Raw genomic sequence first — 14,434 nt, forward strand, 5'->3', positions numbered from 1 at the left:
CACATTTTGCTCATCTTAGACAGAAAATTATTTAAACAGACCTACTTAAACTTTTCCCACTCATGACCCATTTTCAACCCCAAGAAAATAAATTTCACAAGACCCTGGTTATACAGGTACCTAAAGTAGGTATATAAATTAAACATGTTCTGATAATAAGTCATAATTTTACAACTCTCACATTCAGTTAAAAGATCCCATATTTGGTTCTGAGTTTAAGAAGCTGAGATCCAGAGCACTGAGAGGCCATGTGACTAGCACAGAATCATATATGAAATATGCCAGTGGTGGGCCTACAACCAATGTTTTCTGGCTCTCTTTAGTGTGGTTCACTTTTGTCACTCTGCTTCCACTGTACCACACTGTCTCTCGTTATAATTATTATTCAGAATAAATCCCTCAGAGGACTCTTAAAAAGCAATTGAAACTCCTTGTGGAATCCTAGCTCTGCAACAGTCCAAGAGCAGCCAATGAGGATTTTTCTCCTGAGCTCTCCACAGTCCCTGGGGATAGAGAAGCCCAGGAGAATGGGCCCCAGTGCCATAGGTAGGGCTTACGTATAGCTCCATTCAGTGCACCTGTAAAAACACTGTGTTGTTATTCCTGTTACCTTGGATTAGGGGAAGCAGAACAAGCCCAAGTAGGAGCCCCAGAAGACCAAGGAGGCATAGAATCCCCATTTTCTTCAGGATGGTACATTCCAGGATCTAAGGGCTGATATTACAGTGACCCACACTCTCATCTCATCAAAGCCAATATAATGAGAGAGCAGGAAGCACTAATGCTGGGGCGAGTCATTCCTGAGAAAGGTACTAGCCTTCAGAGGAAGGATCAAATTAATTCTAAAAGGAAAGAAGTAAAGCATTTGAATATCAAAAATGGTACTAGAAGCTTATAAAAGCTTCTGCTAAATGAAAATGTGGCTCTCTCTTGACTATCTGTGTATGGCAATAGGCATTAGGGTCTAGGGAAAGAGGACTGTGTAGAAGACCCCAGAACCTGTCTCCACAGCAGAGAATCATTGGACAATGGTGAGCAAGGTACCGCTGTCTGCCTGGGATCCTTTGATGTCTAGTAAGATGAGACATTTGGACCAGATGCTCACTACATCGTCAACTGCCTTGAATACTCCATATTCTTTTTTCCTACTTTTTTTTTCAGAACCAACATCCTGTGGTTTCCAGACTCCAGCTAATTTTTTGATTGGCTCATCTTTCCATTAAACATTTCCCTGTAGTCAACGATCTTGCTTAATGCATCTACAAATGTTTTGGTATATAAGGTAGGTCTCACAATTCAATAAACATTTAATTAACATCTAGTGTATACAAGATCCAGGGTCACATACCCTGTATATACCAAAGACAAGAATTGAATTCAAGTCTTCCTAATTTAAGGATTAACAGTTCTCTTCCTGCTATACTCTGCTGCTTCTGAGGACACTGTGACAACTCACTAAAACTATGAATTGTAGAATTGATCAATCTATACAAAGAGAGTTGGATTTTACTTTATACACATGAAATCACATGTCTAGACTCTTTCCAAAGAGGAAAAAACTGCCATTCAATAAGTCTGTAAAATTATGTCACATATTTTTATAGACAGCATTTGGCTAATTTTTCCTGGTCTCATCTTTACTACTTTGGCACTTTGAGTAAGACATGTTCTTTCTCTGGCCCTTAATTTGCTTATCTGTAAAATGTTGGCAATGGACTAATTAGTATCTAAAGCTTTTCCTAGCTCTAGTGATCCTATGATTCTATGATCCCTCCTTTGTCCCCTTACCCCCGCTTGTATTTACATATCTATGGTCATATTTCATGTCATTAGTAGAATGTAATTTCAAGGGCAGGAAGTTTTTCACTCCTTTTCTATTTTTGCCCAACCTATGTCTTCTGCCTTTTTACCTGAGGAAAGGAAGAGAAGACCTCTGATTATATTTTTCTAGTCAAATTATGATGAGGAAAATCCTTGTATTCATGCAGGTAGCAGCAGCTTTGTAATATATTCATAGAGAACACAAAGACTTCAGAAAGTAGTAACAATCAATGGTAACACTCTGAGATAAGGGCTTGGATATGGGCTCTTTGTGTCCTACATTATCATTTCTCCCCTACCTTTTAATAGCAGATAACTTCTCTAAGCAAACTGAAGAAGGAATAGATCTCCCCTTCTGATCAGTTCTCTGAAAGGCCTTGAAGACTTTATATCATTGATAACACCATCCAAATATGATCTCCTCTCTGAGAGTATTTTCAGAGTCAAGTTTCCAACCACACATCAAGCTGCCTCATTGCTTTACTATCTTATATGATCTTGGGTTTTTTTTTGTTTTTGTTTTTTTAAATAGTTTTTTATTTACAAGTTATATATATATATATATATATATATATGGGTAATTTTACAGCATTGACAATTGCCAAACCTTTTGTTCTGATTTTTCCCCTCCTTCTTCCCACTCCCTCCCCTAGATGGAAGGATGACCAATACATGTTAAATATGTTAAAGTATAAATTAGATACACAATAAGTATACAGGGCCAAACCGTTATTTTACTGTGCAAAAAGAATCAGACTCTGAAATATTGTACAATTAGCCTGTGAAGGAAATCCAAAATGCAGGCAGGTAAAAATAGAGGGATTGGGAATTCAATGTAATGGTTCTTAGTCATTTCCCAGAGTTCTTTTGCTGAGTGTAGCTGGTTCAATTCATTACTGTTCCATTGGAACTGATTTGGTTCATCTCATTGCTGAGGGTGGCCAGGTCCATCAGAATTGGTCACCATATAGTATTGTTGTTGAAGTATATAATGGTCTCCTGGCCCTGCTCGTTTCATGCAGCATCTTTTCGTGTAAATCTCTCCAGGCCTTTCTGAAATCATCCTGTTGGTCATTTCTTACCGAACAATAATATTCCATGATATTCATATACCACAATTTATTCAGCCATTCTCCAACTGATGGGCATCTACTCAGTTTCCAGTTTCTGGCCACTCCAAAGAGGGCTGCCACAAACATTCGTTTTTGTTTTTAACCCACCAAGGAAGAAAAACCCCAAGGGATCTCCTACCTCACTTTATTGTCCAGATTTGGTTCCAAACAATTTTTTTATTGGTTTCAAAATTCAATCTAGCTGCTAAGGAATGAGTTCCTTCCCTTGAGTGGGGAGAGCCCAACAAATATGCTAGAGGTTCTCTAGGTATTCTGACTTAAGATATGATGTCTTGTCTTGAGCCATAATAGCTCCACAATTAAAATGTTCCTTAATTTCTAAAGGTATTGCTGTAAAGTGAAACAGATCTCACTGGGATGTATAAGCTCTAGAGTATTTGTTTAATACACTGTCCCCTTTTATAAGTAGGTGATGGTGATGAAGCTGCATTATCCAAGATCAGTCATGAAATTTGACTCATGTGACCTCCTGGTGCCCTGAAAAAGTGTTCCTTTGGCTCCCAGACCATTGTACTCTAGATATAAGCAGAGAGCTTACTTCTGAAAAGGGATAATACTAAGCGTAATTGCCTGACCATCCATTAAGGACCAGATACCCAAAGTTCTCACAAAAAGGTCCATCCATTGAGAATTGGACAGTCTTAGACCTCCTCTAGTCCAAATGTCCAATTTCTCAGCTAGAGACAGTCAATAAAGTTCTACACTTGGTGTTGGCTAGGTTGAGTTCAAACTTGGCTTTAGATATGAGCTTTGTGGCTCTGGGTAAGTTATTTAACTTATTTTTTCCTCACTTTCTTCATCTATAAAATGTGAGGATCAAATAAGATATTATTTGTGAAGTGCTAAGCAAACTCCAAGTGTGATATAAGTGCTGGCTGTTGTTATTCTCTGAGTTTTTTAAAATCCCATTCATTTCATTGTATAATCATTGTTTCCCATTATCAGGGCATAGAAGGAGTTCAGGTTGATAAAATTATTCTTATGATTATAAATATTATTGTTGAATCATTATCATTGTGGTTCAGTATTTGTCAATATAAAAACCTAACAGGTCAAATCACAGGAGTATGGTTCAATGCCCATAAGATGGTGATTTATCCAAATTAATGATATAATATTGGAGGGAAATATGAACCACCAAAAAAATCAGAATAGAAACTCAATATTCATTAGTCTCACTCATGGCAAGCTCACCTTCACTTTTCTTGATACTTTTCTGTGTACATCTCTTCTATAGGTAATATATCTGCTACAGTCATGACCCAGGGAAACAGCAGTGCAGTGACTGAATTCATCCTGCTGGGCTTTACAATCCGACAAGACCTACAGTATGTCCTGTTCCTTGTGTTTCTGTTTGTCTATGTCATTTCTATAGTGGGCAATGTTGGTATGATTCTGATCATCAAAATTGACTCCCACCTTCACACTCCCATGTACTTCTTTCTCCAACACCTGGCTTTTGTTGATCTCTGTTATACCTCTGCCATCACTCCCAAAATGCTGCAAAACTTCCTAGTGTCCCACAAGTCTATCTCATTCTCCGGATGTCTGATTCAGATGTTGGTTTATGCTACATTTGCTACTACTGATAATTACCTGCTTGCCGCCATGGCCATAGACCGTTATGTGGCTATTTGTATCCCCCTACATTACCCGGTGATCATGTCTCAGAAGGTTTGCATTCAGCTTGTTGCTGTGTCTTATTTTATAAGATCCCTGAATGCCTCTATCCATACTGGTTTTGCCTTTTCTCTGTTCTTCTGTAATTCCAACATCATCAATCACTTTTTCTGTGATGTGCCTCCGATCCTGGCCCTTTCCTGTTCGAGTATTGAAACCAATATCATGCTATTACTTGTCTGTGTGGGCTTCAATCTGATAAGCACTTTGATGGTTGTACTCTTCTCCTATGTTTATATCCTGGCTGCCATCTTGAGGATGAGTTCTGCTTCAGGGAGACACAAGGCCTTCTCCACTTGTGCCTCCCACCTGACTGCTGTCACCATTTTCTATGCGGCTCTTATTTATATATATTTACAGCCTTCTTCTAGTGAGTCCCAGGAGAATGATAAAATTGTTTCTATGTTTTATGGCATTATCATCCCCATGCTGAATCCCCTAATCTATAGCCTGAGGAACAAGGAAGTCAAAGAGGCCCTGAAAGCGATGAGCAAGACTTGCTTAATATGTAAGCCCTGAACTTTAAGGTCCTGCTTTACAGGACCAGCCCAGCAAAGACCTTTTTCTCCTTTCTCTTTCTTACAGTTAAGCAGGACATGACCAATCAATGGTGCAATTTGGAATGGCACATAGGAGTGTTAGAAAAGCCCTTCCAACTTGAATAATCCTTTTACATCTCTAACATTTAATATTCATTGGTATGATTATGATCAATCATTAATAATTATCATCACAATTGACAAAGACAATAATGATGGCTTACCTTCTTTCTGCAATAAGACAGTTTCATATGTGTAATCTTAGGTTTTCACAACACCACAAATAGATAGTATCAATATTATAATCTTCATTTTGTACCTAAGTAAACTGTGACTTGACAAACCATGAAGTGATGTGGTTGTAAAATCAAAAGATAGCTAAAAAATTATCTAGTTCTGCTCACTCTTCTTGTAACAAATCAGGAAACTGAGGTCTTGAGAATTTAAATGATTCACCTAAGGGCACACAGGTAAGGTCAAAGTCAAGATTTGAAGCCCTAGACTCCAATTCCAGTACCAGTGCTCTTATCACAGTATAATGGTAAAATTGACCCAAGCTTGTACTCGCTGACAGAACTTTTGGGAAACAAAGGATACTTTCATATCTCTACGGGGTTTCAGATACTGCCAAGCAGGGGCCTGTCATTTACTCCCACACTCACTTTATGGTGGTGAATGGTCATGTCTGACTAGACCTAATATTTTTGTTTACTCTATCTGTAAACTTCCAAGAGAGTAAAAATTAAGTAAAGCAAATCTCATTGGTTTCTTCATAACCAGGGTCTGCACCAGTGTCATTAAATGGTTTGAACATGATATCTGAACATGATAAGTGGAAAATTGATGCTTATTTTTCTCTGAGCAGCCACTGCTAATAATAATTCTTTAGCATTTCAAAGGAAACATGATCATATCATTATGAGCACTAACTGCTACCATAAAGATCCTAATGATCACAATCCTTGTATGCCTTGGGACGTGGCTTTCATTGAATAGGTACCATGTTAATGTTCTCCAGGCTTAACCAGATATTTTTCAAGTAAGGAAGAGTCCATTAGTAAATCAACACTCCATCTGGGTCGTCTCTTCCTAAATTTGAGCCCCAGTGAAATAAGTAAATAAATAAAATTGTTTTCTACTACTTACACAAATGTAGGAAGATGCAAGCCCATGTCCCTCTTGATGTCATGTCAATGAGGGAGCTCTCTCGTTGTGACCCTCTGCCTCTTGGGCCCATAAGCCCCAGATGCCAACTGACCCAACAGCTTAAAAATTGTTTTAAAGCAATAGTTGGAAATCAGCATAGTTTTCTGGCTCCTCCTACAAAACCTTGTTGTTCATCAGTCCCAAGACAAGCAGTTCTATCTCATGTTCCCTGAACTGTCCTGATTTCATTAACTCATCCACCAAATTGGAAGGGACTATAATCAATGAAGAGGCCTGACTCACCTAAAACATAGTTCCAATACAAGGTCAGATAACAAAACATCTATATGATCTCATCACCTTGAACTCTTAAAATCCTTCATTGAGAATCCCCTTCTATTTCTTCCTAATATTTAATGCTCTCTCTCCTCAAATGGACTTTTATTTATCAGTTTGACTATAGGTTATACCCCTCTCCCAGGAAAAGAAAAGGCTCTTGAGGGCAGGAGCCATGTTTTCAGTTTGTCTTTGCATTCACAGTTCCCAGCACAGTGCCTTTTATCATAAGTTCTTAATAAATATTTTGATGATTCATACTGGTTAAAATATATGAAATGTAGTTTTATCCCACAAGACTCAATTCATGTCTCACCTCCCTTACGAATCCTTTCCTGACTCCTTGGGTTATCAATATTGTCTTTCCTATTTTCTTCAAAGTATTTTATATTCATGTCTCTATATTCTATGTCCTCCAATAGAATGTAAGCTCCTTGCGGGCAGAAATTGTTCTATAGCCCTTGCACCTAGAATAGTGCCTTGGAAAATAGAAAAAAAGTATTAAAAGTTTGTTAAATTCTAATCAACCCATTAAAAACAATATTAAAGGACTTTCTCAGCACTAGTATGATCTTAAAAGTATTTCTTTGACTAAGTGATGTTAATCAATGTGTAATATAATTAGAATTAGTCTACTTGTATGATCCAAGACCAAAGTAGAAAATCTCTACAATTATCTTCAGTTTCAGAACCTGCATTTCTAAAAATAAATTCTCCAAAGGTTTGTCCCAATGTTTGAAATTATATCAGCATTGCTAACCATACAAGTGACAGTTACACACTTAATTTATACACACTCTCTCCAATAAAATTTGAGCTACTGAAGATAGAAGATTGTTTCATTGATGTTTTTCTTTATACATAGCTACCAATAGTGCTTGGTGTATAGCATAATCTTTAAAAATATATCTATTGAATTCACCTGAATTGAATAACATATCAACAAATTATCCATATGACTCAGTAGTTGGAGTTTCTACACAAATTCCCTCTGTTAATAAAATCACAGGTCCAGACTTTAAAAAAAAAGAAAGAAAAGAAAAAGAAAAAGAAAAACTAAGTCTTCTATGCTTGATCTTAAACCCCTACTCAATGTCATCATTGGTGCCTCAGACTATTAACAGTCCCATCTTAATATTCCCCATTTTTCCCCTTTACCTCAGTCTTACAAAAGTAGAACTGTTTCAAAAGGGATTTATTAAGCATGTCAGGACAAAAGAAATTTACACTGGTCTGTGTAATGTGATGTGCTTTTTTTCATGCCATACTATGAGGTAGCAAGCAAAAGTATCATTGTGCCCATTTTTTAAGGGAAGGAGTGACTTATCCGAGATAACACAACTAAGAACCAGAGTCAGAATATATAAGAAAAAAAATAGAATATGCTTCTAGAGGGCAGAATTGAAGCAGGGAAAAGACAGGAATCCAGCTCCACACAACCCCTCCTCCTTTTCTCTGTCCTCTTATTTTCTGGAATATTACAGAGCTTATCTTTTCTCCTGGCCTAATATAGTTATGTTGCTTATCTATTGGAGCAAACCTATTATTAAATTGTTATGAGCTCTTGCAGGGTATTCTCTCCCATTTTACCAGCATCTGGCTTGGGTACAAAGAGGCCTTTGCTTTGGGATAAAAGAAATAACAAAAGGGAAAAGGAAACAATTCTTCCTTCCTCTGCATTCACTGATATCTCTACTTTGGCTTCTCCCTTGGAATCCTTCTAAATTATCTATTTGTTACCCCTGAATTCAGTGATCCACTTCTTTCTGCAAACCTTTGCAAAAGCTGATCCCCAAGCTGAGAATGTAGTTTTGTGTGGATAGAGCTAGTTGCCTAGGTGGCAATGAAACACACAGTTTTATATCCAAAAACTAAAACCAAGTGAGGGCCTGCTATGGCTTTGCTCACTTCTGAGTTATATCCACCAGTATGCCATTGCTTATTCTTAGTCAATTGGTACATGACACTTTTCTTTCCGTCCCTTGAAATGAGTTCATGGCATAGACATAAAGGTGATAAATATAAGTAAATTCAGAGAAAAGGATTAGTCTACCCCTTAGATGCATGGAGAAGGCAGGAATTTTGGCCAAAGATGAACTAGAATACATTATAATATGCAAAATAGATCATTTTAATTACATTAAATTAAAAAGGGTTTCACAAACAAAATCAATGCAGCCCAGATTAAAAGGGAAACAGAAACCTGGGGGGAAATTTTTATAACCAGTGTTTCTGATAATGGCTTCATTTCTAAAATATGTAGAGAATTGACTCAAATTTATGAGAATGCAAGTTATTCCTCAAAGAATATGAACAGAATTTTCAGACAAAAAAATTAAAGTCCATTTTTAGTCATATGAAAATGTGCTCTAAATCACTATTGATTAGAAAAATGCAAATTAAGATGGCTGTAAGGTACTACTCTACACTTCTCAGATTGTCTAAGATGACAGAATAAGATAATAATAAAAGTTGGAGACAATGTGAGAAAATTGGGATACCAACTTGCTGTTGGTGGGGCTATAAAAATGATCCAACCATTTTGGAGAGCAATTTGGAATTATGCCCAATGGACTATCAAAATTGCCTATTCTTCGATCCAGCAGTGTCTCTACTGGGTCTCCTTCCCAAAGAGATCATGAAAAAAGGAAAAGATCAACATATGCAAAAATATTTGTAGCAGCTCTTTTTGTAGTGAAAGGAATTGGAAATTGAGTCGATGTCTATCAGTTGAAGAATGGCTGAATAAGTTATGATGTATGAATGTTACAAAATATTATTTTTCTGTAAGAATTGATGAACAAATACTATTCCTATGCTCTCAAGTGTTTTTATTAGGAATGGATGTTGGATTTTGAAACTATTACCACTCATATGAAAGAGTGTTCCAAATCATTATTGATCAGAGAAATGCAAATTAAGACAACTCTGAGATACCACTATACACCTGTCAGATTGGCTAAGATGACAGGAAAAAATAATGATGAATGTTGGAGGGGATGCGGGAAAACTGGGACACTAATGCATTGTTGGTGGAGTTGTGAACGAATCCAACCATTCTGGAGAGCAATCTGGAATTATGCCCAAAAAATTATCAAATTGTGCATACCCTTTGATCCAGCAGTGTTTCTATTGGGCTTATATCCCAAACAAATACTAAAGGAGGGAAAGGGACCTGTATGTGCCAAAATGTTTGTAGCAGCCCTGTTTGTAGTGGCTAGAAACTGGAAAATGAATGGATGCCCATCAATTGGAGAATGGCTGGGTAAATTGTGGTATATGAATGTTATGGAATATTATCGTTCTGTAAGAAATGACCAGCAGGATGAATGCAGAGAGGACTGGCGAGACTTACATGAACTGATGCTAAGTGAAATGAGCAGAACCAGGAGATCATTATACACTTCGACAACGATATTGTATGAGGACATATTTTGATGGAAGTGGATTTCTTTGACAAAGAGACCTGAGTTTTAATTGATAAATGACAGACAAAAGCAGCTACACCCAAAGAAAGAACACTGGGAAACGAATGTGAACTATCTGCATTTTTGTTTTTCTTCCCGGTTATTTATACCTTCTGAATCCAATTCTCCCTATGCAACAAGAGAACTGTTCGGTTCTGCAAACATATATTGTATCTAGGATATACTGCAACATATCCAACATATAAAGGACTGCTTGCCATCTAGGGGAGGGGGCGGAGGGAGGGAGGGAGGGAAAAAAAATCAGAACAGAAACGAGTGTCAATATAAAGTAATTATTAAATAAAAATTAAATTAAAAAAAAAAGAATTGATGAACAAGCTGGTTTTAGAAAAGCCTGGAAAGACTTACATGAACTGATGCTAAGTGAAGTGGGCAGAAAAAAAGAAAACATTATACACAGTAGCAACACGATTATGTGATGATCAACTGTGATAAACATGACTCTTTTTGACTATGAGGCGATTCAAGGCAATTCCAATAGACTTATGATGGAAAGTGCCATCCACATCCAGAGAGAATTATGGGAAATGAATGTGGATCAAAGTATGGTATTTTAACCTTTTGTTCTTGTTGTTGTTTGTTTGCTTGTATGTTTTTCTTTCCCATGTTTCCCCTTTTGATCTATTTTTTTTCTTGAGCAGCATGATGAATATGGAAATATGTTTAGAAGACTCACACATATAAAATTCCCATCAAACTGCTTGCTGTCTTGGAAAGAGAGAAAAAAATTAGAACACAAGATTTTGCAAAAGTAAATGTTGAAAACTACCTTTGAATATATTTGGAAAAGTAATATTCCATTAAAATAAAAAAGAAAGAAAAGTTCTGGACCTTATCATCATAACCTTATCATTTCACTAATGAAAAATTAAGCTTCAGAGAGCAGATATATAGTAAGTAGCAGAGAAAGGCTCTAAACCCTGTCCTTTGTTGAAATCAAGTATTCTTTTCAGTAAATTATGTCCCCTTGGAACACTGATCATACTTCCCTTATAATCTGTCAGTTGTGTTGATGCCAGTGCTGTGGGGTTTAATGAGAGTAAATATAGTGCCAGGCAAAGAAGGTTGGTCTTGGAACCAGGAATGCTGGGTTCAAATGCCACTTCTGATTGGTTCTGGCCAAAGGCAAAATCACAATATTCCTGTGCCTCAGTTTCCACTTCTGTAAAATGGAGCTAATTAGTTTACCACCTCCTTCACAATCTGAAGGTGAAAAGCAATAATTACCTTTAGAGTGTTATGAAATTGTTATTAGTTATCATAACTAATAACACAGTGGATAAAATGGTGAGTCTGGAGTCAGAAAGACTCATCATCCTGGGTCCAAATCCAGCCATAGACAATTACTAGTTGTGTGACCTGGGCAAGTCCCTTAACCCTGTTTGCCTCAGTTCCCAATCTGTAAAATGAGCTAAAGCAGGAAATGGGGAACCATTCCAACACCTTTGATAAGAAAACCCTAAATGAGTCTACCAAGAGTCAGTCATGACTGCACTGACTCAACAGAAACATTATAATTATTGCAATAAGTACCAGACTGGTGATTCTATTTGTGTAGCAAATTCCCAAGTAAGGATATCAATGTAAGTCGGCCCCATTTTATCAACTGAGTCATAGAGAATTATCTTAAGCAGACCTACTTAAACTTTTCTCACTCGTGACCCCTTTTCCCACAAGAAAATTTTACTTGACTATAAAAGTCCCTAAAATAGGTATGCAAATTAATCATTTTCTAATAAGTCATAATTTCACAACCCTCATATTCAGTTACAAGTTGTGAGTGTAAGAAGCTAAGATCCAAAGCACTAAGAGGTCACATGACTAGCACAGAATCATACATAAAATGTGCCAGTGGTGGGTCTGCAACCTATGTCTTCTGGCTCTCTATTGTGTGGCTCACTTTTGTCACTCTGCCTCCACCACATCACACTGTCTCTCATTATAATTATTTTTCAAAATAAATCCCTGAGAAGAATCTTGAAAAGTAACTGAAACTCCTTTGGGAATCCCAGCTCTGCAACAGTCCAAGGGCAGCCAATGAGGATTTTTCTCCTGATTCTCCACAGTCTCTGGGGCCAGAGAGACCCAAGAGAATGGGTCCCAATGCCATACAACAGGCTTATGTATAGCTCCATTCACTACTCCCGCAAAGATACTGTGTTACCCTTCCTGTCAGCCTGGATTAGAAGGAAGCAGAACAAACCCAAGTAGGAACCCCAGAAGACCAAAGAAGCATAGAATCCCCATTGTCCCTAGGATGGTGCATTCCAGGATCTAAGGGTTGAGGTGACCCAGAGTCTCATCTCATCAAAGCCAAGGTGATGAGAGAAGAGGAAGCCCTAGTACTGGGGTGAATCATTAATTATTCTACTATTCCTGAGAAACTTACTGGCCTTCAGAGGGTCTAATTAAATCTAAAAGGAAAAAAAGTGAAGCATTTGAATCTCAAAAACAGTACAGAAAATCACTGCTTATAGAAACTTCTGCTAAATGAAAGTATGCCTTTTTCTTTTGACCATCTATGTATAACAGTAGGCATTAGGGTCTAGGGAAGGAGGACTACATAGAAAACCACAATACCCGACTTCTACTGTCACTACTACATAGAACTCATCGAGCAAGAGGGAACAAGGTACCTCTGCCAGCCTGGGCAGATCTTCTAATCTCTGGTAAGATGAGATATTTGGATTAGATTCTCGCTACATAATCAACTATCTTGAACCTACTTTTCTTCCAGAACCAACATCCTGTGATTTCCTGACTCCAGCTAATTTTTTGATTGACCCACTTTTCCATTAAACATTTCCCAGTAGGCAACGGTACTGCTTAATGGTTCTACAAATGTTTTGCTGTATAAGGTAGGTCTCATCTATTCAATAAACATTTAATGGGCAATTATTTTATACAAGATCAATGGTCACACACCCACTATATATCAAATGCAAGGCTTGAATTTGAATCTTTCTAAGTTGAGGACTAACAGTTCCCTTCCTATTACACTCTGTTTTCTCTCAGGACATTGAGACAACCTGCTAAGACTATGAATTTTAGAAAATTTAAGGAAACAATCTGCATTAAGGGAGTTGTATTTTACTCTATACCGATTAAATTACAAGTCTAGACTCTTTCCAAAGAGAAAAAAAACTGCCATTCTCCGAGTCTGTAAAGTTATGTCACATATTTGTATACATAGTCTTTCCATAATTTTTGCTTAATCTCATCTTTACTGCTTTGGCATTTTAGGTAAGACATGTCCTTTCTCTGGACCTTATTTTGCTTAGTTATAAAATATGGGCAATGGGCTAATTGGAATCTGGAGCCTTTTCTTCCTGCTGATCAATTATCCTAAAATTCTGATCTCTCTTACTTCCCTTTACCCCCAGCTTGTTACTTACATATCTGTGGTCATGTTCCATGTCACTATTGGAATGTAACCTTCTTGAGAGCAGGAAATTTTTCACTTTTTTTCCTCTTTTTAGTCAGTATATACTTTCTGCCTCTATTTGAGAAAGGGAAGAAAAGACCATGATTTTATTGATTTAGGGAAATTCCTCTATCTACTCAGGTCACAGCAGCTTTGCAGCTTGTAGTCATGGAGAAGGCAGAGGCCTGAAAATCCAGTAGGACTCAAAGGTAAGGCTTTGACTTAAGGTGGGCTCTCTGTGTCCTCTATTACTGCTTCTTCTCTGCCTTGTCTTTGCAGACACTTCATTAACAAATGTTTCTCTAGTCAAATTGAAGAAGGGATAGATCTCCCATTCTGATCAGCTCTCATCCCCCAACACCTTATCCCATAATACCATTGCTCAGACCATCCAAAGTCTAAACTCCTGTCTGGAGTAGGATTTCAGAGCCAAGTTTCCAACCACAAATCAATCTGTCTTATTGTTTTGCTTTGCAATCTGATCTTGTTTTTAACCCACAAAGGAAGAATAAACCTTAAAGGATCTCCTTCCCCACCTTATTGCTTAGACTTGACTCCAAACTATTTTTGCCTGGTTTTAAAAATTCAATAGTCCAACAAATATGTCATAATTTCTCTAGGTTACCCAGGCTTAAGATCTGATCTCTCAGCCTAAGCAGTAATAGTTCTACAATTTAAATAAATGTACTTATTTCAAGGGGCACAATTATGAAGTGGTAAGATCTCACGGATCTGTAAGCTCTAGAAGATTTGTTTAATACTCTGTCACCTTACTTCAATGAAGAAATGGTGGGTGAAGCTGCATCATCCAAGATCAGTCATGAAATGTGATTTTATACTATCAGGGCTAGTAAAATCATCATGATC

The 14,434-nt window shown here is 37.3% G+C and overlaps 1 protein-coding gene across 1 annotated transcript; it reads left to right on the forward strand.

Annotated features, from left to right (window-relative positions):
* Window positions 1–4,211: 4,211 nt before the first annotated feature.
* Window positions 4,212–5,153, forward strand: LOC127541598 (putative olfactory receptor 5AK3). The gene has a single exon (XM_051966821.1). It carries the CDS (start codon window positions 4,212–4,214, stop codon window positions 5,151–5,153), a length of 942 nt encoding a protein of 313 aa, XP_051822781.1.
* Window positions 5,154–14,434: the final 9,281 nt, after the last annotated feature.

Source organism: Antechinus flavipes, chromosome 6 (genome assembly GCF_016432865.1).
Source record: "Antechinus flavipes isolate AdamAnt ecotype Samford, QLD, Australia chromosome 6, AdamAnt_v2, whole genome shotgun sequence".
NCBI classification, from domain to species: Eukaryota; Metazoa; Chordata; class Mammalia; order Dasyuromorphia; family Dasyuridae; genus Antechinus; species Antechinus flavipes.

Coding starts and splice junctions, on each gene's coding strand:
- LOC127541598 (XM_051966821.1), top strand. CDS start 4,212: ATGACCCAGGGAAACAGCAGTGCAGTGACTGAATTCATCCTGCTGGGC.